At 39.6% G+C, this 24,909-nt stretch overlaps 1 protein-coding gene across 1 annotated transcript in view; it reads left to right on the forward strand.

Annotated features, from left to right (window-relative positions):
* The first annotated feature begins 4,793 nt into the window (after positions 1-4,793).
* The window catches only part of PKHD1 (PKHD1 ciliary IPT domain containing fibrocystin/polyductin), a 499,554-nt gene continuing 479,438 nt past the window's right edge, over positions 4,794-24,909 (forward strand). Inside the window, exons 1-11 of the mRNA XM_021665443.2 lie at positions 4,794-4,946; positions 7,414-7,549; positions 9,199-9,276; positions 9,921-10,071; positions 12,227-12,335; positions 15,915-15,972; positions 18,722-18,800; positions 20,049-20,123; positions 21,165-21,229; positions 21,777-21,816; positions 22,694-22,764. Of these exons, the coding sequence (XP_021521118.2) occupies positions 7,498-7,549; positions 9,199-9,276; positions 9,921-10,071; positions 12,227-12,335; positions 15,915-15,972; positions 18,722-18,800; positions 20,049-20,123; positions 21,165-21,229; positions 21,777-21,816; positions 22,694-22,764 (778 nt within the window). The 5' untranslated portion in view covers positions 4,794-4,946; positions 7,414-7,497. The remainder of the gene's footprint in view (positions 4,947-7,413; positions 7,550-9,198; positions 9,277-9,920; positions 10,072-12,226; positions 12,336-15,914; positions 15,973-18,721; positions 18,801-20,048; positions 20,124-21,164; positions 21,230-21,776; positions 21,817-22,693; positions 22,765-24,909) is intronic.

Below are 24,909 nucleotides of genomic sequence, written 5' to 3' on the forward strand. Positions count from 1 at the left end.
GTTCAAGTGATTCTCCCACCTCACCTCCTGAGTTGCTGGGATTATACGTGTACAGCACCATGCTTGGCTAATGTTTTTGCATTTTTAGTAGATATGGGGTTTCACCATGTTGGCTAGGTTAGTCTCAAATGCCTGAGCTCAAGCAATCCACCCACCTCAGCCTCCCAAAGTGCTGGGATTACAGGTGTGAGCCACTGCGCCCAGCCTTAATTTTGTAGTTTTCTGATGACTGTATGTCACCACTATGAACTATTTATGCTGTAATTCAATGATGCCCTCGGGGCAGTTGCAGTGTATAACACTGGTGTCTCCAGACCACAGGATGTTAGAGTAGCCAGTTGGCTCTACTTGTCCCAGTAAGGAACTACCTGTATTTCAGTGCTACCCACAAAGGGCTTTGTAAGCTATTTGCACCTGTGCTACCCAATGGCCTTGTTGGTTTTCAGGACTTTTCATCATGTTTTCAAGACTTTTCAGCATGGAAGTCACCACTGTTTGGCTTCTGGATAAGAGGACTCATTGGTTCTCAAAATAAGATAATGAGCAAAAAGGACTTAGCACAGAGGCAATAATGATGAATTATTTTTGAGTAATTTTACTTAGTGGGAAAGAAAACTTGTCTTAAAAATTTAAATAATAAAACTTGTCTAAAGTACAGCTTAGACCTTCTGGTGGACCAGATGTATTTTCCCTTCAAATTTGAGCCTGCGTACTCATTATCTTAGGATCTAAATTTAATCAGAAATATGATATTAAACCACAGAGAATATAATTGCCTGAGTTTTATATCTCCATCAAGAAAGGAGACAGAGAAAATTTGAGAAGAAGGAAGGAGGAGGAGTTGGGTCAATCCCAGACAGGTAAAAGGGGAATTTCGTGGGGAAGATTCTGACACCGCAGAGAATATGAGGGTGGAGCTGGGCCACAGCTCCCTGGGATGAGCCTGCAGAAGAATAGGAAAGCCTGCTTCAGGGGCCCTCCTGCCTATTGAAGCTCTCACCTAAATGAAAGGGCCATGCCAGTGTTGTGCTCTCTGGATGACCCACCTGCCTTATGTCAGAAGTGCCTATAAATTGAAGAGAACAAAATAAAACAAAACAAAACAAGTTTGAGGAAAAAGAAAAAAAAAAAAAGCAAAAATGCATTGACCATTCTTAGTTTCCACTTAAGTCCTACATTTGACTTTTGTTGCCTTCATTCACTCCCAAATCCTTTTCCTCGGATGGCTTCCTAAGACATTCCTATCCATGTTACTGTGTACCTACTCTATATAAGGCACAGGGCAAAATGTTTTGGGATATGCAAAGATAAGATTTTTTTTTTTCCTTAAGAACCATACCATCCTGTTTGGGAATGATGTGTATAACTTCAATGTCGCCTGGCATCACCAGCCTATGCATACACTTGGGGGCGTATTTATAGTTGGACCCACATTTTCATGACTTTGAACTCTACCTTGGCCCCTGTGTGAACTTAGCTATCTCTTAGAGCTTATTTATTCTAGTTAGGGTCTCACCAGGACCTAGAGAGATGACATGTGTAGACTGAAAAATTAATAAAGAAATTATTTCTAATAAGTATGGCCAAGGTTTAGGAAGAGCAAGAAGGGATGGTGCAGTGTATGCAAGCTAGGAACAGTAGGAGCTGTTACCACCCTTAGGCCTGAAGAAGCAAAGACAGAAGGGGCACTAGAACCTGCAGAGAGAGTGAGAGAATGAGAGTGAGGGTGCTATATGGAAAGTCCCCTCTGTCAGAAACTGAGATCTAACAGGGATGGAAGTAGAGGAAAATACCCTTATCACATCTTGTCTCTCTGTCCCTTCCTCTGGGCTCCTGGTTGTAGCCTCCATTTGTGAAACCAACCAGATGCCAATGGGCAAGGGAGCCCATTGGTGCAGCCTATGCGGGTCACCCTCCGAGGACACACAGCACGGTGGAGAAGGGCAGAGAGCAGGTCTGGTGGGTTAAATGAAAGGTATCCAGTGTGCTTATTTCAGAGTTTCTTAGATGATTCTTGTTTTGTCCTTTCTCTTCTATTCTGGCATCCTTTGTTTCATATCCATAGCCTGTGAACCCTTCTAAAGAATCTTAACCATTGACACTGTTCCTGGGGCCACTAATGCAAAGTCCCAAGTCCCTATCAATAGTGTTCTCCTCCCACAGTGTTCCTGTGTTAGTCTGGGTCCTCTGAGAAGCAGATGCTAAAACAGCATGAGATGTGCAAGGATTTTATTAAGGCAGTGTCTGTGAGAGAAGATGGGATGGAACTGGAGAACACTGGGTGAGCTGCCAGCTGTCAGTGATCTTTCACTGACCACAGTGAAAGAGAGAGAGGTGGAAGCATCCTAGGTTGCCACATACACTAAGGAAGGTTCAGCAAGGTCATCAGGGAAGCTTTAAGCCAAAGTCACCGTTGGAGGAGTCCTGTGTCTCCTCTGGATGGGTCTGTCTTACTATCCCCGCCACACTCAGTCCCTGGCTGGGAGCAGCCTGTAGAAGCATGGCTTTGGTGATGAATTTTGCAGCAATGAATTTTGCAGCAAAGAAACTAGGCCCTTGATCAGTTATGCTTCCTGTAATTGGAGATCTGCAGGGTGCATTCTCATGGGCTCCCACAGTTTTCCAGGAATTCAAAGCACTGTTAGAATCCAAGAGAAAGGGGTCAGAGATTGACCTTCTCTCTTGACCTCCCTGAGTTTGCATCATAGGCCTGAATAACAATTTTTGTGCTGAGAATTTCATAAGCACTCATATGAATAGCTGCTTGTAGAGTATTGTCAATGTCTGTGGTGGACATGGCTACCCTCCTTGGAATAGCAGAGGAATGGCACTCAGGCTGCCTCCTGAGGAGCATTCTTAGAGACTTGAGCTCAAGGCTTTAGAATTTCTATGTGAAAAAGGCTTTGGAGTATAAAGGGCTTATATACCATGGAGTTCAAGTCTTTAGAATTTCTATGTGAAAAAAGCTTTGGAGTATAAGGGGCTTATATACCATGGAGCTCAGTTACAGGAATACTGGAAGCTCTCCAAAGCTTCATGTGGTATAGCCACTTCCTGTAGAGTCTGACAACATTTCCTTTTACACCTCGAGGCAAGAAATGACTCACTGTCCTTTATTTCTTTCACAGTATAGCTTGCTTGCCCACCACGAAATTCCTAGAACACAGAGCACAGAAACCAAAGTCCTGGGTGTCATTAGGATTCTTTTAGTCAACAGTAGAGAGGTGGCTGTCTCCTCATAAGAAAATTGGGGTGATTTTAGGTTGAGGCCTTGATAGCTAGGCTGCCAAAGATACTTATAAATATTCATTATAGGCTATTTAGCCAAGGATAGATGTGGCTCTAATTTATGGAAAACTTTTGCTGAAATAGCAAGAAATAAAACATAAGTCTTAGGAAACTTATCAGGAGACTCTACAACAATATAGTAAAATAATCTGATTATGTTTCTGTCTGTTCTGCTAGATGGTAAGCAGTTTGAAGGCAGAAATTGTGTCATGTTCTTTAAAAATATAACCGAATTATCTAAGTGATTCATGAAAATATTTTTTATAAAAATAAAAGTGACTAATAATGTTGAAATCTCCTTTGACTATCACCTCCAAACTAGTCTGCCTCCTCCTTCCCATTACCCACATGCCAGGCACACAAATGTGGTTCAAATGATGCTTGTTGATCTGCATGTCCAGAGTGGAAACAGAGTGAGGTTCAGCAGGCAGGCAGGTAACAGTGTGGTGGGGCAATTGACCCCCTACCTGTCCCAATCTGGCCGGGCACCCTCTCTCTGCACCACTGGCTGCAAGGCTACAAACATTTTTCAGCTTGTCACAGGTTACCAAACTGTGATATTCAGCAGAGTTGATGTAAACTTCCACACTTTCTGGAGGGTAGTTTTACTACGGGGTCATCAGAGTTGTGGCCGTATTTCCATGGCTTTAATCTGGTTTTTCTGCAGATACTTCTCCAAGTCTATTGCTGGTCCTTGAAGGTGGAGACTCAGGGCTAAAAATTTTCCCAGAATGACTTCTCTCTCAAAATAAGGGTGAGGATAGAAGATGAGAACATCTTCTGGTCAGGTATCGCCAGACAGAGATAAGCATAATCACGAATCGGGTGATGTAAATTGGAATAGGCAGTGGGACAGGAACAGAGAAGTCAGAAATGGACCAAGTAAGAAGGTGGTGTTGACCTTCCTAGGCCCACTGGTTCAACCCATGACGGAGGCCCATGGTCTGGGTAAGATTGGAGGGCGATGGGTAGAAGCCAAGGACTTCCTCTTGGTTAAAAAGGCAAGGTCAAGAGGGAGGATGAGGGGTAGAAAAATGAAGAGAATCAATCAGTCCTTTCTCAGCAAGACTTTGACCAAGTCACTTCCCTTCTCTACTTCTTTAGACCCATACCCCTACAGTGAGTATACGAACAATAGCCCATAACCTGGTATTTATGAGTTACTCTTCGGAGTGAAGAGTGAGAGAGCGCTCATGAATGGGGATCAGCCCTCTAGTGGTCCTTTCTCTTGGACCCTCTGTTCAATCACTAAGTTACGGGCAAATTCTTTCAATGTTGAATGCCTGTTTTTCTAATTGAGTGGACTTTTGCTTAAAATTCTTATCTGTGGTACATTCAGTAAGTGGAGAAAAATGTAAGACACTTTTTCTTTGGTCATTCCTAACGAGCCCTGAGGAAAAAGCCTGATTAGCTTGTGTTAATGATTAAACTTGCCCATGGTCAGGTCTGAACTTTTACTCTGGTACACGTTTGGCCGGGACACAAACGAGTTAGGTGAGTTATAGTCCAACATGAGTGAGCTACCTGCATGGTGGCTGCAGGCTGAGCTCTAACCAGATAACACGGCTATCCGTTTTTGGCAAAGAGAAATAAGATCACTTAGAAAGAAAAGATCATTTCTCCCTTGAGACACAAGGAGACAGAAACAGAAAAAAAAGGTACTGTTTGATCCAGAAAAGTCTCTGCTCTCTCTTTCCTAGGTGTTGTATCTCTTGTTAATGTTGTGGTGAACAAAAGGAAGAAATGGGAGATCTATAGAGATCTATGGTAGTGCCTTACGGCTTTGTCTCTCAGTGTCCCAAAGGAGAAGCTGAGAGGGAAGGAAGGAAGAAAGGAAGAGGGAGTGACAGCAGAGAGAGGAGAGAAGAGGAGAACAAGGACGTGACAAAATAAATGCACACCGCTCTCCTCTGTCGTTGAGAAGTTTGTACTTAAGAGAAATAAAGAGACACTGAATTTATTTTTAGGAAAAATTAGTGGATTGACTAATAGAAAATTATATTTATAATTGACATGAAAAAGATGCAGTTCTGAATGCAAGGTTTTCAGTATACCAATACGCGAATGTTTATTTCTGTTGTTCTAAGCTTGGGAGTAGGTGCTAAGAAGTAGTGCTAAAATCACAAAGCCAGATTGAAAATAGACTGTCTTGTGCTGAGTATATTTTTTCTGTGTAACAAGCAGATTAGATCTCGTGCTTTTGGACTAAGTAGCAAATGCTCTTGGGTACTTTTCTATGCAGTAGATGTATTATGGAAATTGAATGTTCATAAGTTGAATTCTACTTCAAATAGACATAAAAGTGTAGGGAATTTTGCAACAAAAAGGAACACTTGCCAAATCCACTTGAAAATACTAGAATTCCTTTTTTAAATCTAAGTGTTCTCCACACTTATCCTATCTGGTAATGACTTGGGGAGCAGGCATACAGATTATTTATTTGTTTTTCCAGGTCTTAGTACAGTGCTTAGCATGTAGTAGGCATACAATAAATGTTTGCAGTGTTGAATTAAATAGAAATGATTATATATTTTGAGCTATCTTAATCAGGACATGTCTGTAAGGTGAGTTTATTGCAAATTTTTTGCAGATTTTTTTCTTTCCCCTGAGGGTATATTGTGGCTTTTATATTTTCTGAAATGATATAATTACTTCTGCTAATCTCAGAGTTTTCTTAAAAATATAAATTAAATGGGCAGGCACAGTGTCTCAGGCCTGTAATCCTAGCACTTTGGGAGGCTGAGACTGGCAGATCACTTGAGGCCAGGAGTTCAAGACCAGCCTGGCTAACATGGTGAAAACCCATCTCTACAAAAAATACAAAATTTAGCCAGGCCTGGTGGTGCACACCTGTAATCCCAGCTACTCTGGAGGCTGAGGCATGAGAATCACTTGAACCTGGGAGGTGGAGGTTGCAGTGAACTGACATCATGCCAGTGCACTCCAACCTGAATGACAGAGTAAGACTCTGCCACACACACACAAAAGTGTGTGTGTGTGTGTAAGTATGTATATATGCTTTAAATATATTATTAAATATATTTATATACTTATATGTAATAAACATATAAATATTAAATATATATATTAAATTTGTATTAGAAGTATGTGTGAGTATTTAATTCTGTAATTTTCAAACTTTCAGAAAATTTCAGAGGCACTATTTTTAAGAGGATTTTGTCTATGCCGTCTCCCATGGGGTGCTGGAGAGCAGCTTAGCATTCTCCCTGGAACAGCCCTCAGGGTGCCAGGGCATGAGTTTTTCACCAGGCTTTCATGGACTCTACAGTCCCACGAGAGTGAAAGTTGTTCATCTCAGATTAGGTAAGCCCAGATTTAGGCTATTTAAATATGTATTCAACTCCAATGTACTCAGCCCTGTGTGGGACCGCCACACTTTCACACTAAGAAGGCTGTGGAAATAGAAGACTGGTTCTTGGGTCTCTCCAAGGAATGTGCCGTCTAGAAGAGGCGTTATGTGTGCCACATTATCTGGTCTAGGTTCTGCTGCATGGAAGCTAGATGTTCAGCGGGAATGGCCGAGGAAAGAATCCGTGGAGGAGGGGCTCCTGAGCAGCATTGCGAAGGAGCGCCAGGATCTCCTGAGGCCACGGAGAGAGTTGAGGGAATCCAGGAAGGGACCAGTAAGGGCCAAGGCAGTGGCTGATGTGTGGAAGGCTTGTCCGAGTGACGGTGAGAACGGTGTGGCTGCAGTGCAGGATTCAAACTGGAGAGCAGCGCAAGGGAAAGCTGGAATGGCAGCACAGGGCAAAGCAAACAGACCCCACCACAAACTAGAATTTTAGTATCTAGAATTCTTTTTTTAAAGAATTCAGCTTTTCTTCAATAATGAGTTAATGAAAGAGATTATTATTTTTTTATCCAGCTTAAAATAAGTTGGGAGACATATATTCAATAAGCTGGTGGGACGAGGAGGGCAGAGTGGGGGTGATTTTATGTAAGGTTCTTAGATAATCCTTTTCTCCTGAGCTTAGAAAGATGGTGGGTCCATCTGAAGACACTAAAGCCATGTTAACCTCGTATCCTTAATTTCCCAGGTTTCAGTAGAGCAAAATAATAGCATGTAAACAAAATGATATTTTTTTTACTTTATTTTTTATAAAGCACAAAAGCTATGCAGCTCCAATCAAAACTGAAAATGTTTTTAATGTCTGAGCAATCTTAAGAGTATTGATTTAAGTGGACAGGATGACTGCCTGGCTGATCTCTCTGATGAGTATTGAAGTACTGCTTTTGGCAGGTGAGTAGAATGTGTTGTGAAGGAGTTATAGATAAGAACACAATAGGTTACCTGAGAACTATTATTGACACTTAAAGTATTATTTTGGTTGCACACCATAAATAAATGCATTTTTTAACTTGCAAATCAAAAAATTGAATTAAAAATATTGTTTTTAGAGAAGGTGTTAAAGTATTTGCTTTTGGGTTTAAATTATCTGTTGAATATTTTTTTTTTTTCTGTTTAACAGTTGAGATTATGTACTAGAATATTATGACTATATACTTCAATTTTTAATGGCCGGTAAAGATTGCTGTTATAGTGCAGAGCTTTTAATAATAACTTATAATCTTTCTTTTATAATTCCTTTTGGGCTATGTGATGTAATTCTTTTTAGATTTTACTGCCCTACCTTTCCAAAGAGAATAACCTTTCATAATGATTAGAACACTTGTCTTATCTCAATCATCTGTTCAGTTTTCTCTGTGAATTTGGTTATTCTCTGTATGTTTTTATGGTATTTGTTTTTGGGCTTCTTTAGATAGAACTATCTAATCATCTTTGGAGGATGGTCTAGTCTGTTTGGGGGTGCCATAAGTGGTTGTGTTAATGTGACATGGTTCCCCACTACCCTCGGCTGTGAAATGCATCATGAGAGTAACTGTACATGGAAGTCCTGGGTTAGACACAGTTTCTGATAAGAAAACTACAAAGAATCCCATCAGTAACACTTTCCTTGCTTGTTACCTCACTGAGCAACTGAATGATAATTTGCCAACTTCCTTAAGTTGGCTTTCCCTTCATCAAGGCATGTCCAGGGACATCTTCAAAGATGGAGGGATTGATTAAGTCCCATGCTTAGCTGGTAATCTGTATAGGAGAATCAAATCTAGCCTAGCATGTAAATTCCATACTTCTTTTTAAAAATTTTTTATTTTTAATTTCTTTCTTTTTTTTTTAAAAAAAGAAATTCTGGCAATGATCCATACTTCACTCCCTCTCTAAGCAGCCTAGGCAAAAATCTAGGGAATTTTGTATTTATTTGGGAAGTCATTCTGATCTGATCATGAGGGGAAACTAGAGGACAGGATATTAAGCAGGAAAATTGAAATAAGAACAGCTATTAGGTTGGTGCAAAAGTAATCGTGGTTTTGCCATTAAAAGGAATGTAAAACCGCTACTACTTTTGCACTAACCTAATGGAAGTCTCTTTTTCCCTCCAGGACTGGAAATAAGCGGTGATCTTTACAGTGAAATACGGCCACCTGATTAAATAGTGGAAAAGAGAGCAGAGAGACATAGTGTGGGTTTGATTAGGACCCAAATATGTCCCAGAGGCTCTTCCCAAAGGAAGTAGAAATTCAGAATTGTCCTGATGAATGCAGGGTTTTTGAATGTCTAAGATGAAAGAAATTGGTCAAAATTTTTCTTAAAATGGGGCTTCTGATGATGTGTTCTCCATACCAGCAGCACTTGTTTAGAAATGTAAATTCCTGGGCCTGCCCCAGACCTACTGAACCAGAAACTCTGAGGGTGTGGCACAGCAACCTGTGCTTGATCAAGACTTTCTGGTGATTCTAATGCAGGTTAAATTTTGCTTTAAAATATTGGGGAAGCTAGTGGTTTTGAATCTGACCTTCAAAACCAATGTTTTTCTCACTTATTTACAGTACCTCACCTGAGTTTACATATTGAACCTGAAGAAGGTAGCCTTGCAGGGGGAACATGGATCACAGTCATTTTTGATGGTGAGTTGGGGTTTTACCAAGTGCACGTTTCTTATTAACCCACAATCCGAAAGAACGTGAGTCTTCTTTAGGTGTAAAAGTGTAAGGACACTTTTTAAGGACAGGTGTAAAAGTGGGCCTGAAGGCACATGGACAGACTGACCAACTTCTGTCTTTCTAGATACTGGCTTGTTAATGTCACAAAGCAAAGCACAGCATGCCATGACACATCTGTGTCCGCTTTCCTATTCCATACTGTGGGATGGGACTCTGGGATTTCTACATGAGACGATATAGAAGTGAGTAGCATAGCACTCAGCAATGCGTCTCCCAGAATCTTGGCTATCTTCCTTAAAGACAGTCCTCTACTTGGGAGCTTCTACACCATTGCTCACCATATCCATCCCCAGCAGAGTAAAGAGTAAATCTGAGGGCTGAAAAAATTCTTTTCTGGATTTAGGTGAATCTGAAGAGAGAAAACTCTTTCATAAAATCATAAATGAGAAAACTCCCTTATACAGAAGCTATGAGGAAATGAGGAGTATTAATTTAATCCTTGGGCGAATTTAATGTCTTACATTGCCCCCAGAATCTTAGCACAGTTTTACATTATCCTGTGTGGATGACAATTCTATTCAGCCTGAGATTTTTTTCCCTTGCATTAGGTTTGGAGTCGGGTGCTCTCTACCCCAACAATGGCTCTCAATTGGAGATATACCTTGTGAATGTGAGCATGGTGGTGCCTGCACTGCCAAGTATCCCCTGTGACGTCTTTCCTGTTTTCTTGGATTTCCCTGTAGTGACATGCCGGACCAGGTATACCTGTCGGGGAATAGGAAGACCAGACAGGATGAGGACTTTTTGCTTATTTCAGTAGCTTTTAGTGACATATTACAACAGCTCTTGCTGTGATTCAATTGCCAGCTAGAGTTTAAAAAAGTTTCATGTGAATATACTTTCTAAAAGGTCCCTATCCGGGATCTAGAGCCTAAGTGAGGGTATGGGGAGGAACTTTGAGATGTTCATAAGGAGAGACTGGATTGTGTTTCCATTTGTTTTTTTGCAAAGAGTTCTATGAGTATTAAGATTTTAATAAATGGTGCTGTTTTGCCATTGCAAATACTCATCTTTGGAATAGGCATAATTGCAATGATTGCACATAAAGCCCAAACTGAAACTGGTTAGTAAGGAAATTTGCTTTAGGCTCTGTTTGCTGAATTTGACATTACCTCTATTTAGAAAATATTTTTATAGGATTCCAGGAAATCTATTTTTCTACTCAAGTTTTTGTTGCCTTGTGAAGTTTAGACTAGTTCATGTTCGTTTTTATTTACTCATGCCTAAGTGCATAAAAATGGATGATTGGTTAAGGAAAAAAAAAAAAAAAAACCACTGTTATTTCCTTTCCTTTTCTGTTCTTTCTTTGAGGAAGTCTCCCTGTCTTCCATTTTTGGCTTTTGAAATCATCAACCATACTATAAATGCCACCTCTTCCCTGAACTTCCAACTAAGTGTTGTCTTTCCTTTTTTTTTTGAAAGGAGAAGGACAACTTGTAGTAATTCATCCACAGGGTATATGTGTGTGCACCTACACTTTTTTGTGCAATTCATCACCTCTGAAGAGATTTTTTTTCTTTTGGTAATTTACACAACAGTACAGCATGTATAGCCTTAATGACCCTGTGCCTCAGCCCTGAGTTTCTCATGACACTTATATGTCAGTGACTCACTTGTCAGATTCATCCTCACTGAATTAAGTGCTCTGAGGGCAGGGGATGTATTTAATCTCACCACTGTAATCCTCATGATGCATTGCTCAATACCTTATACGTAGAAGATGTTCAATAAATGCCCTTTGAGTTGAACTTTTTTATAGCACTACTATTGGTTTTAAAACTGGGTTATATATTTTTCCTTAGGTTTTATGGTACATTTGGGTATAGACTTTCTGCAAAGACTTGCCATGAAATAAGTCAAAGCTCTGGAGATTTACATGTCCTATCTCCTTTATCCCAATATACTAATGATTTTAGGATGCACCATTGATTTTATGTCATCTTTTTAAAGAAAAGAAATATTACCCTATTAAATATACTAATTGATTTGAAGACAATATCAGATTCAATTAACATTTAACTGTGAAACAATATACAGTTTATCATCAACAAAATACTGTCTTACTCATCGTTATCATAAAAACGCATAATTGTTTTCTTTAAAACAGCCATTGCAGCATCAAAAGCAGCACTTCACAATCAAAATATAATGTGAGCACAAATGTAATTTAAGGTTTTCTATTTAGCCACATGAAAAGGTCATCAAAAGAAATAAGTGAAATAAATTTTAATAATGTATTTTATTTAACTCAACATATCTAAAATATTATTTCAAAACGTAATCTATATAAATTAATAATGAGATACTTTGCATCTTTTTTGCATACCTTCAAAATTTAGTGTGTATGTTATAATCATGGCATATCTTAATTGGGATTACCTGTATTTCAAGTGCTTGATAAGTACATAGGACTAATGGCTAACACAGTGGACAATTCAGATCTAAATATTTATGGTCATACTCAAGATTTTGTTGGGAAGGTTTGGAGAGGAGGCACTTTCTAAATATAGCTTCTTTCTTATTCATCATATTCCTCCTCTTACAAAAATCAACATGGATGCCAGCCTCAGGTGGCAAAGAAGCCATTGTGATATTTGTAAAAAGAGGAGAGAAGATCCAGGACTCTCTGTTTTGATGGCTACATGAAGTGTTTATGGGCTGCTTGGACAATTATCAGAAAGAGCCTAGGATTCAAGGCCTACTTTGTCCTTAACCTTTGAAGTTCATACACATAAGTCTCTTAGTTTCTCTGAGATTTTTTAAAACATGGAGATGGGGAATAGGTTATTTATCAAAGTCTCTTTCAATTCTTCGTTGTTTTTGATTCATAAGGATTTCCACTTTCTGTCCTCAGATCTCTGCTGTCTGAAGCACACGAGGGTCTGTACTCCCTGGAAGCATACTTTGGGGGTCAGTTGATAAGCAGCCCATGTCCAGGACTACGAGAGAGGTGTACTTTCAAGGTAGGTTCTAAGGTTGGAGGAAGGTATGTTTACATAGTCTGAGGGTGTACTCGTGTTGTTGAAAGGCAAATTGTAAATGAGCCAGAGTGTCTGCTTGACTGGGTTAAAAAAATGGTGGATGGTAATGACAGTTTCTTAGATTCTCCTAACGAAAGATGAATGTTGAACACTTGTGTGTCAGCCTCTAGCAAAATGCTTTATGTACATTGTCTAATTCGATACTCACAATTTTATGAGATAGCTATTTACTGTTGTGTTTTTACAAATGAACAACCTGAGGCTCAGGGAGATTAAATAATTGGCCCATGTTGTCAGGTAGTAAATGGCAGAACCAAGATTTGAACCTGCGTCTGACTCTAAATTCTCTCCTAAACAGAAGCCCATAGAGGGGCCACCAAGATCACCTTTGCGGATCAGTGTTTCATTTTATAGCTTGGATCATGCTGAGTCTCAGCGTGGTGAAGACACTCAAGGACCCATATTCCTTGGTGAAGAGACCCAATTTCTACCTCTCCCCCTGCTTCCTGGTATATTTCTGCTAGTCTTTCCAATACTGAACTGAAAGGACATTTGCTGCTGGAATTCTCCTTCATGCTTAGGGAGATCAAAAAGGAAGGGGAGAGAGAGATGGAGAGAGAGAGTTTAGGAAGCCATGCCTGACTTATTTTACAGTCTTGATAACTGTACTGGGAGTTCGTTTATATTTGGTTGAGTCTAGTGTTCATTTTAGATTAGTTTTATATTAAAACAATCTCTGAAAAGGTGGGTCCTAGGTAGTTTGTAAAAGGCAGAGGTTTGGCAGTACTCCTGTGGATGTGGTTGCAATTCACATGGGGTACCTCTGTTTAAGAGCTGTTTCAAAACATACAATGTAGTCACTAATTAATGCTCCTTCAGAATAAGGCTTCATCTTGTAAATTCATCTCTCCTACGATCCACATTTCATATAGACTATTTGTTTTTAAAATTTGGAATTTGCTGTTGCTACAGGTTTAATAATTTGTGTCTTAATCCAAGAGAATCTTGTTTTCTGGAATTTTGCTTTTGCACATATGCAGCAGAAAAAAAAATCATTATATCATTCTTTCTTACTAAGAGCCGCACCACCACCTCTATCCTGTCTCAGGGAACGTAACAGAAAAGAGAAGGCCAAGCATGCTTCTTAATCACCATGATCCTTTTCACCCCAGATGGTAGTTTTCCTACTTATTAAAAGATTGGTTAGAGAGAGCGGGGGAAAGAAGAGAAATGCTTCCTAAAATTGCACATGAAAGAAAACAAGTCCATCAGTGGTTCAACTATGTTGATGAGTTGATGAAAAATCACCAGGGGATGCAGTTAATGAGAGGCATTCCAAGCTAAAGAAAACATGGCGTGTCTCTTTGTTTCGGGACTGGGACTGGGGGAACCATGAGTATTAAAAATTAATCTCATCTTGCCAGTCCACTGCAAAGAGCCTGCTGCGGGCACTGACAAGTTTGAATAACTCACAGAAGGTTGGTCACACAGCTGGTGGCTGTAGCTTTCTCATCCTAATCTGCCACATTTCCTCTCCCCTCTCTTGCTTCTACTGACCTCACTGGGGCCCGAGGAGCAGCATGCGGGAAGCTTGATTTGGAAGCCCATTAATTTTTCACTTTGTCATATCTCTAGCCTGGTGGGTGACCAGGGGCCTGTTTCTCTTAGAAATGTACTATGTTACGTTGTGTTAGCTCAGAGAGAATCAAAAGTGAAGACTTTTTTGAAGTTTAACCCCAAGCCTGGCTCACCACAATTTCAGGAGCTGGGAGGGAGAAATAAAGGAGTCACTCTATTTCCCACAGGAGTCCGGTCGCAGGATTACAGACTGAGCGGTAGCTCTTATATTTCAGGTTGAAATAGAGAGGTATGCTTCCTTATATGGTTTGGACTTGGTTGTTCCAGCTGCCTCAGCTTCTAAACATCTGTGAGATGGGTCAATAACCCCTACTCTGCTTCACTAGGCTCCTATGATATAGTCCAGTTGAAATAATGTTGGTACAAAGGCCTAGGGGCAGTGGTTGGCTGGGAAGCTGGGGTGGGGATTGAATGTTTGGCAGGTGTGTGCATAACTATATTAATCTTTATCTTTTGGTGAGATCAGAGCCAGCTCTCAATTTGTGAAGTCACAGCATTGTTATTTTGACCCCCTGATGGCACATATTTTCTGTGAACTATTTTCTAACTTTTTCCTTTAGAAAGTGAGGAAGCTAGCCTTCATGGCAGACTGTACAGCATACAGATCAATACTTAAAACCTACGCTTGGCAAGCCACCATCAGCTTTGTTGAAATGTCTGTTGATTCTCAATGTCTGATTAGGGCTGTTGATTAACAACCGAGTTATTCTTTGGTGATATTCTCTCTGGGAAGGTGGACTCCTGGGGTGCTGGAAGCAGACCAAACAAAACAATTTGCTGCTGTAATTTGTTTTGCAAATGGGAAGCAGTGTAGGTTGTGTGGACTGGTGGTAGTCTAGGCATCTAGAGGAGGTTGGGGGGCCGGGGAGACTAGGTCTGTTCCTAGGTGAGTCACTGGCTCACAGGTCAAGCCTTTGTCTGGCCGTTCCATCCTTAAGCTTTCCCATTTCTTCACACTGGCCCTGATGTGATTTTCTGATGGAGTAATGCACTAATCTTAGACTAACCCAGATGCCTACAGGTGAGATGGAGTTCCTGGGATTGCCTCATTCTCACCTGTCCTTCCAGGCAGTGTATCAGTCATCCCAGATTGGGCGACTCTATTGATGCACAAAGATTCGAATGCGAATACCAGTCTATTCGCAGAGACACAGCAGCGACTCAGTCAGGCATTGCCCCTGCTTTAGGAGCTTATGGTTAGCAGAGGGTGTGCTTTGGGGACAGGGGCATGGTAACATGATTTGGAATGCCACCTCCAGGCTTTTTCAGGCTCACACTGCTCCCATTGATGCTGCTTTCCTCCTTCTTGAAGCACAATGTTGCTCCCTATCCCTTGAATCTTTTGAGTCATTTCTCTCACAGCAGGTACCCTCCATTTCCCTAGTAAGCACCTCAGTTGTGTGCCTATCCAACTTCTCATTTTTTGTAGCTTCCTGATACATACCAAGGTGCTGGCTGATAATGATTTAAGTTTTCATCCAATTAAATAAGTGCATTCCTTTCTAGAAAAATCAAAATCTTAAAGGCCCCAAAACATCAGATTACAATAATGGAATTAAAAGACTGACATTCTGCATAAAAACCTGTCTACCTTTCCTTCTAATAAAACGTGTTCTTGGGTACGAAAGGTGGGCAAGTAGAAACGGGCTTGTCAAGGTTTGGACAGTGTGGTTCAAAATGGAGGGTTCTGTGACCTTAATAAAATCACCTCTACCTCATCTATAGTAGAGATATGATAATATCTGTCATTTCTGTTTCATAGAAATATAACGAGGATAAAAAGAGCTAGATAGATGTGAGGTTAACATGAGGAAAGGTAACCATTTATTACCTTCAAGTAATGCTGTCTGAGGAACACTTGTGCCTCCTGTGTTTGTGAATATTTTAATGACATGCTCCTTTGTGGTAATATTTTCTAAACAGTTTTCCAAGGCACAGACACCCATCGTTCACCAAGTTTATCCCTCAAGTGGAGTTCCAGGTAGGAAATATTCTATTAAAATAGGAATAATTGTGAATCTCTTTGCCAAAGCTTGTTGCAAACCTAGGTGAGAGGTTTTTATGAGTGGGAAAATTTAGTTTCTTCTTTGATGCTGTTCTGAAAATAAGAGTCAACCTCCGGTTCATTTTTTACCTTGCTTTGGTTTTACCTCTGGGCACTTTTGCTCTATTACTTCACTGAAAACAAAAGGAATCCAAACATGAAAAGAAAAAGAGGCCAGCAAAATCAAATGAGTTGATGGTGGAGACTGGAGGAAAGAGGAATTATCCTGCTTTTAACTTTATAATCATTCACATAATAATAAACCTTTATTAAACTCTTACAGTGTGCCAGGCTCCAGTCCAAGCTCTTCAGATATCTTCTAGATCCTCACAAAGACCGGATAATAGAAGAGCTATTCTTATTCTCATTTTGCAGATGAAGAAATGAGGTAGCAAAAGGTTAAGAAATTTGCCTAAAGTTATAGAGATAATAAATAATCACAGCTGAGATTTGAACCAGACAGCCAGATCCAGAGAGGCCCATATATCCACATTTTGTCATATTTTGAGTAGCATTGGTTGCCACTTGGTAGGCCATTAACTCTAGTCTTCATCTAGGGGTTTTGTTTATAAAGTTAGAGAACACACAGATATATTAAAGCCAGGAGGATAGAAAAGAAGATTATATAAAGCTGGGGGATTTACATAAAAGGAGAAGGGATTGCAACTGAGAAGTGGATTCAGGAATTGGTAAATCTGGCTTAAAACTAAGTAGTAAACACAACTAGGATTATATATAATTTGCTGTCTGATTCCTGCCAAATTCCTACCTTTATTTAAGGTTTTTCATTTGTTAGGGTTTCCAAAATGGCATGAATGTGCTAAAAAGTTGCTAAATTTTTATTATAATCGTGTCTAAATGCTTAGAAGGATCTTGTTGTTTTGATTGGCTCAATTGCTCAAGCATGTCAAAATGAAGATCTAAGTTACTGAAGAGCATTGTATATTTTCTGTGTTTGTGTGTATAGACACAGATTATGTGTGAGTGAATTTAAATTATATTCTGGAGAATGATGAATTTGGCATCCTCTTACTCCCGTGGGTTTTCTGCAGATCTGTTCCTTTCCATTTGTCTGAATAATCAGGATCTGATATTTTATGAAAAAGGGATGTGGTCTGTAAACATCACCTGAAGACATTTGGGTCCCTGCTGCTCTGGTGTTAGAAACTCCTGTTTAGATGGCAGACATCTTGTTAGGGTAAGGGATGAGGAAGGATGAGCCAGCCATTAGAGGTGTGAAATGGAATGTCAGCTGGCACCCAGATCTGCCAAGCCTGTTTCTCCCACTGAGCTGGAGTTCTGCTCTGTGTCTCTTCCACCTTCTGGGGGAAGGATTGGTGGCTGGCTGGGTTGGAGTGGTCCCCCTGGGCAGGATCCAGACGACTGCATCTTTGCAGTCACTTTCCAGATGATTACTCTCATTTCATTTGGGAAGCCTGCCCAGCGTAGCAGCCAGGGAGATGGGGGAAGTGGCAGGGACAAGAAGGACGATGCTTTCTGAGCAGTTGGATTTCTATATGTTGTTAGCAGTCTTTCACAACGACATGGAATCCCCCAGCACCGTGGTCTGGTGTGGCCATTTGTCAGCCTCTGTTGGCCATCTTTGTTTAGAAACAAAACAAAAACCCACAGAAATTCCTAATTTCTACAACCTTTCGTTAGTTTTTAAAATTGTGCCTGTCAAAGCTAGAAGTCATACCCACCAAGGCTAGGGAATCGATCAATTAGCCCTATTGAAATTATAATTATTCTCCCAGATTTTTTTTTTTTTAGTAGTAACAGGAAACTTGAGACTCCAGGTTTTGCCAACTCCATGACCTTTGTCTGTCATTAGGTCTTTCTACCCATGCGCCTATAAAATGGTAGCTGTAATGCCTTCTGAAAGGTTTCTGTTATTTTAGTGCAGTCATCCAATGACTGTAGATGAAAGTCACTTCTTATTAATAATACACAAGTGCAGTATGAAGGGAACATCTTTTTGGTCACATTCTTTGGTGGTCTTCAGTGTCCATAAAGAGTCTTCTGGATTTCATGACCTCATGAGTCCTTCAGTACCCTTTTCTCTTCCATTCCTTGAGGTTTATATCACTAACCAACATTCTCTCATCTCTAAACATTGTCTGTGATAGTAGAAGATTAAGTATACATGGTTAAATATTGTAATTATTTGGAAGGCACATACTTGGGATCACTGAGAACCCATCCGATTGTGTGATATGAGCCTGTTCATATCACATGTTCATTTTAGCAACTGTCCAGAGGAAAGTCTCATGAAGCCTGGGGCACCCCAAGGCACGTTGTTCTTAAATCTCATGTTGGGTAGATGGTCTCCACAGAGCCAAGAGAATGTAACAGGGCAGTATGTGGAAATGAGCCCTTCCTTTCTGAAACGTTTACACCTCCGGGACTGTGAAGAAGACCCATTATTCCTTCTATGTTCCACGTGTAGATGATTATGCCTGTGATTGAAATAATTGCTTATTTTAGCTTTTATATTGTGTAATATTGATCACTAAATCATACCGTTGACCTTACTGTTATACAATTTATTAAAAGTATTAATTTTCCGGGTCATGACCAGCTTTGCCATATTGGTTATACATAACCAAAAAGAAACACAGTTTTTATTATGCATTGAGAGTTGGAGCTAAGTCCATTAAATTAAAAAAAATTCTTATTCAAACAGGAAAACTAATACATGTATATGGCTGGATTATCACTGGAAGATTGGAAACTTTTGATTTTGATGCTGAGTACATTGATAGGTAAGCATGTGTTTGTTTTGTGTTTAACTAGTCACAGGCATGCTGCATGGCTTCCTGGGACCACCTTCCCTGATAGCAATAAATTGTAAGCAGTTGGCACAGAATTGCTATTTTCCTCTTTGCAGTTTACGGTCCCTCATGAGCTTGGCTTCAGCAAACTTTGTTAATGTAATTGCGACTGGTCAATTAAGTTTGTCCATTTATTTACTGACAACTAGTCATTCTGGGCTCAGTGTGAAATGAACTGTAATTGCATCTGTGGATTTTCTTTTTGAATTCTCACCCTTCCTTCCTTTGTTTCTCAGGCTGAAATAGATTCTTTATAAAATAATGTGTAAACCCAAAAGCCCATTATAACTTTCTTATTTGATTGTTATCCATTTGGGTATTTAGAAATTGTATTAGTGGGATCAGAGGAAAACATGGACACAGGTACTAAAAGCCATAGAGCTTTTAATGTTGTCTGGAAATGATTAGGATGTCAACATGACTTTCTTCACCAGAGATGTGGTGAAAGTGTTACTATTAAATCATCTACACTAGAGAGAGAGGAGAACAAGACAAAAAGTGTTGAAATTATTGAAATTTTTGAGTTTGTGGGAAGCTCTAAGCAACTGTAATCATTCAACAAATGAAGCAGTTATACTGAAGATTTATAAGGTAGAAGGAAAATAATCTTACTATATGCTCAGCTGCATAGCTTCTATACATGGTGTCTAATTTTTCCTTCACTCTGGATGGGTTGGGAGCACCTTCTTCTATTCTACTCCATTTGTCTGATTTTACCCTAGTTGAAGAGAACATGATCTGATTACTCTCAAGATTTACATTTCTGGCATTAAGCAGTAGTCAGCTTACCTTACAAGAAAATTACTCTTGTTGTGGGGGATAGAAACTCCTAGTATATCCTTGGCAATGTGCCTTATTTGCTAATTGGTCCCATCTCAGCCTTGGTTTGGGATACAGCCTGTGAAAGAGGGAATAAAGGCATAAATGCCATATTATAGAACCAATATAGCCAGTGTGGAGATGATGAAGGTTTTTTGGGGAGGAGGAAATATTTTCTGTTTAATGTGAAAGCATTAGCCATGAGGGCACCCCTACTCTCTGCTGAGAATTTGACTTAACATCCACTTGAGACACAGCCTTCAGCCACCTGCAGTGGTGTAGAATAATTCATAATCATGTTTACTCTGAGTTTTGTGAGCATTGCACAATTGTCCCTTGTCTTTCCTTTTTTTAATCCAGCCCAGTGATCTTGGAAGCTCAAGGAGACAAATGGGTTACTCCTTGCTCTCTTGTAAACAGGCAGACGGGAAGCTGGTGAGTGTCTTATTTATCTTGTAAGTTCTTCCACATGAATGTAACACACACTCTCTCTATCTTTCTCTCCCCACTCAACACATATCTGTTTTTTTTTAAATAGAAATCACACATAGCTATTGACTGCCTTATCTTTAGACTACTGAAAAAGACACAGGGATTGATTCAAAATGCATGTTGAAGTGGATGCCAAAAACCTTCCTTAAAAAAACATAGCTAATACTTGTTAGAGGCTTACTATAGACCAAACTCTGCTCTAATGCTTTACACTGAAGTCACCCAATAATCTTGGGAGTATGTACAGTTATTAGTCTCACGTTACAGATGAGGGATTTGAGACACAGAGAAGTTAAGTAACTTGTGCAAGGTCCCAAAATGAGCAAGTGGCAGACCTGGGATTTGACCCTTGTCTCACTAACCAGCCCCCAGAGTTCATGATTCTAACCACTATGCTTCAATGACTAGCCAAAGGTAAAAATAACTAAAAAATTTAGAAATAAGTTTCGCACACTCCAGTTCAAAGACTCAACATTTTGCTGGATTTTTGCTTCACTCTGGACAGGGTGGGTTGCCCTTCCTTAGAGGCCATTACAAGAATGACACTCTCTGGTTTCAGTTTTCCATACTGGTATATAGTAGAGCCAGATTCTACACTTGTGTTAGTCTTCCTTGTGTCTGCATTTTGTTAGCTCAGGATTATCCTTTCTGGGGCTCATATTTGATAACAGATTTTTTTTTAAATAAGTGTTTTGCTATACTTGTCATATGACACATTTGAAAAGAAAGGACCAAATGCTTAGGGTAATACTAGTTAGTACTAGGGCAAGTGCTTAGGGTATTACTAACTAGTATATATATAGGGTAATACTAACCAGTATTATCCTAAGCATTTGCCCTAATGAACTCATTATACCTTCAGTACCTACCATTTTCTCTGGCAAATTTGTGTTTTCTTTTGTTTTCGACTTTCCTGGTTAATGAGTCGGATCTTGTGGCAATGAGTTGTCTGTTAATTCTTACCTCAGTTTGTCTTTCCCTTAGTTATCCTGTTCAGGAGGACCACGGTCTTGGGACTCTGCAGTGCCATGTGGAAGGCAATTACATAGGTCTGTTAGAGAAGTAACATAATTTTAAAGTCTTATCCATTTCTTTCTCTGTATCCAGCACAAAAACAATTGTAAGATTGAGTCTCATGAGGATAATAATAATAATATCAACAATTACTATTTGTTGAGAACTCCCTGGAAAACACTACTATATGAAATAGCTCATATAGAAACTAATTTAATGGTCATATACACCTGTGAAGTTGATGGGATTATTTTGGTTTTGCAGGTGAGAAAATTGAAGCTAGTTACCAGTAGATCAATATTTAAATTATGCTCCATCTAACTCCAAGCCTGGGCTCTTCCCTGCTATGAAATACTACTTTTGCCCTTTTATTGCTGGAAGTCCAATTGTTAATGATGCTAAGCCTCTGAAGTGTTTTTTTTTTTTTTTTTTTTTTTTTGGCGGTTGGGGGAACTACTAAAGAAATTACAGGTTTGGGTGGTAATTTGGTGATATCGGAGTCTTTGGGCTTATGAAAGCAATGGCCTGGCCCAGAAGATTCACGCAGAGTCCGGAGTTAATATGTGTTTCTTTGTGTTACAGGCTCCCAGAATGTTAGCTTCTCAGTATTTAACAGAGGCAAGTAAGTAACTAGGAATAGAAATAGGCAAATTTGTCTTCATTTTATATTATCTCTCTCATCTTGCTTACTTTCTTTATCTATTTATGATGAAAAATTTTAAACATATACAAACAGAATAGTATAATGAGACCACATGTGCCTTTGTGACTTTTTTTACTTGAGTGAATAAAATTGTGTCCTCTTCTCTCATCTGTAGGCAATGTGTGTTTCAATATGGTGGCGGTGTAGAATTTTGGGAATTAAATCTTAAGTAATCTCAAAGTACTATAGGTTGAAAACTGTCACATGTATTTTCTGAGGAGCATGGCTTCATGAAATGCATTGTACCATCCAGCAAGTGCCTTCTTCAAGATGGAAGGGGTCCACATTTCATCACACTTTGAATTGATAAATTAGGATTCTGTATTTCTGAATCCTTACCTTACATTTTGCCCATATATAATTTGACAGGTGTTTCTGTTAAAAGTACAGGGTCTAATTGATAATAATTGCATTGTAATGACAGCAACACATTATATATAGCTCTACAGCCCAAAGTATGGAGATTGTATCTCTTTCTCATTTTGGAAAAAATAAAATTAATGTCTACCGAGTATTGACTATAGGCCAACTAAGGACTAGGCCTTTTCACACTTATTTCACTGAACGTTTGTGACACCCTATGAAGTAGGCATTATTCCCATCTGATAATTTTACGTATCAGAAAACAACTTTGTCTCATTGGTATTGTTCTCTAGTCATTCCAAAGGAGCTGCTATTTCAACTGTGCTAAGGATCAGTAGAGCTTAGTTCCCAATCTTCCTTTCAGGCAGCCGACCAAAAAAATGCAATCCCAGATCATATTTTCATTCAAAACAGAACTGTGTATTTTTCAAAGGTCAATGGTCCACAAGAAGGCGTGGCTGATCAGTGCTAAACAGGACCTTTTCCTGTACCAGACACACTCAGGTACTATTTCCCTTCACCATGGACTGCCTTCCCCTGTGCCTCACTCAACGTTGGTCCCTCCTTCCCTATCTTTTGGCCATTTCCTGATGACCGTTAACATTTGAAGCTCTCCCTACAATCAAAGATGGCATCTTGGTTTTCGTTGAGATTAAATTGCTCGTATCCATGTCAAGTTTAGTTAAGATATTAAAAAAGACTTGATAATAAGCTTCTATACAAAGTCTATGAATCTAAATTGAATAAAAGAAACAAGAGTCTTGCCTTATTCTATGTTCTGAAAGTAAAAGAAAAAAGATGACCCTTAAAAACTCTTATAGTACATCTTTCCAGTTACTTGAACATCCGTCTCTGAGCATTCATTCAACAATTTATGAATAACATTGATGTTAAGCTGTTCTGTTGCCATCTGATGCGTAAACCTTCACACTAAAAAAAAAATGTGAAAATTGGAAACTTGCATGGAATTGTGAACTCGATTTGGTAGTAGAAAGCTGACTACTAAAGAATACTTAGGTTCTAGAATGGAATACAGTCACACAGCCACTGAAGAAATGCCTGTGAGGAAGGTTCAGATTCCAGAAGCAATGAAAATCTACCTTTGTCAGAAGTGCAAGATAATTCACAGGTCATGGAGCAAATGTCATTTACTCTCCTGCAACAGCTGAATTTTGACCCTTATTTTTCCTTTCTTTAAACAGTGTAACTAGTCTGTTTGGGCTAAGTTTGAAGAAGCACTCAAGGTGGTGGTGATAGTGATAGCTGCTGCAGGAAGAATGTCAGACCCTTGCTAAGTGTCTTACATGCAATCTCAATATTTATTTCACTTAACTATGAGTTGGGGTAACATTAGCCCCATTTTACAGATGAGGAAACAGACTCAGATAAACAAAATATCTTGTCCAAAGCCAGAGGGATTAGTGCTGGAATGTGTAGTTCTAATTCCAAATCTTATGTCCATAGCCAATATGTGGTGGGAAGTACACTCTTCTTGCCACCCCACTCCAAGGTTTGTTGTGAGCCTGCCCATTGCTATCAAACCCTGGAATGATTGATGGGCTGACAGGTGTCTCTGACAACACAGCTCTTTTACAATTCCAGGGCCAATGTCTTCTTGGGATCAGGACTCACAGGCCAGAACTTCTTCATAGCAGAGGAGGCTGTATGAAGATGGGGTGTGGACAACTGCAAAGAGCCCTGGGCTGAGCTCCTCAGGGGCTGACATTCAATCACTAGTTGAGCACGGTTAAGCCTTTTAAGCTTTCTGAGCCTCAATTAAACATCTCTGAAATGGACAAAGTGGTGCTTATCCTTCTTATTCCAAAAGTGGCTTAAAGAGTTAGAGGAGCAAGAATCTTGTAATTCATCCAGTATTTCTCTTTCCTTCTCCTTTCCATATCCATTCGATCACCAATTTCTGCCAGTTTTTATCTCTTATTTATGATGTATCTGTACAGCAACTGCCTGTTTCTGGACCCCATCGCCTCTTGTGTTGCATGCTGCAGTGGTTTCTAGAGGCCCCAACTTGCCCTCTGCCTCCTCAAGCCCCTCCCTTTGCATTCTCTGCATCAAATCTGTCTGATGCAGGTTCCCTCCTGCTCACCATCCTCTGATGGCTTGCTATCCCCCACTGGAAATAGGCCAAACTTCTGATATCCTTGTTGTCTCTATCTCTCTAGCGCTCTCTCTCTCTCTTTCTCTCTCTCATATTCCAGCAACACTTACATGCACTGTGCAATTTCTTCTCTCCACACTCAGGCTATCTTTTGCTTTAAATGCCCTCTCCTTCTCCTCTTTGCTAGGCCACTTCTAATTCATCCTTTAAGACTCAGATTAGTGTCATCTCTAAACATTTTCTTCTATACCTCAATATTCCCATTGTACTCCTAAACTTCTCTGTTCTTTCATATACTCTCTAATTTCTCCAATCTAAGGTATTAAATGATAGTTTTGCATACCTGCCTTACAATGCTGATCTTCTCAAGGACAGGAACTGTTTTGTATTCATCTTTATGTCCCTAGTACCATATAATAGGTGCTCTGTGAATGTTGAAAAAAATTATCAATTATCTACAACTATGTTAAAAGTTTAAGAACTTTATAAATTGTTTTGTCTTTGATCTGTGTAATTTTAAATGCATAACAAAA

The sequence above is a fragment of the Aotus nancymaae genome, unplaced genomic scaffold, assembly GCF_030222135.1.
Source record: "Aotus nancymaae isolate 86718 unplaced genomic scaffold, 86718_ANA_hifiasm-v0.15.2.pri h1tg000040l, whole genome shotgun sequence".
NCBI lineage: Eukaryota > Metazoa > Chordata > Mammalia > Primates > Aotidae > Aotus > Aotus nancymaae.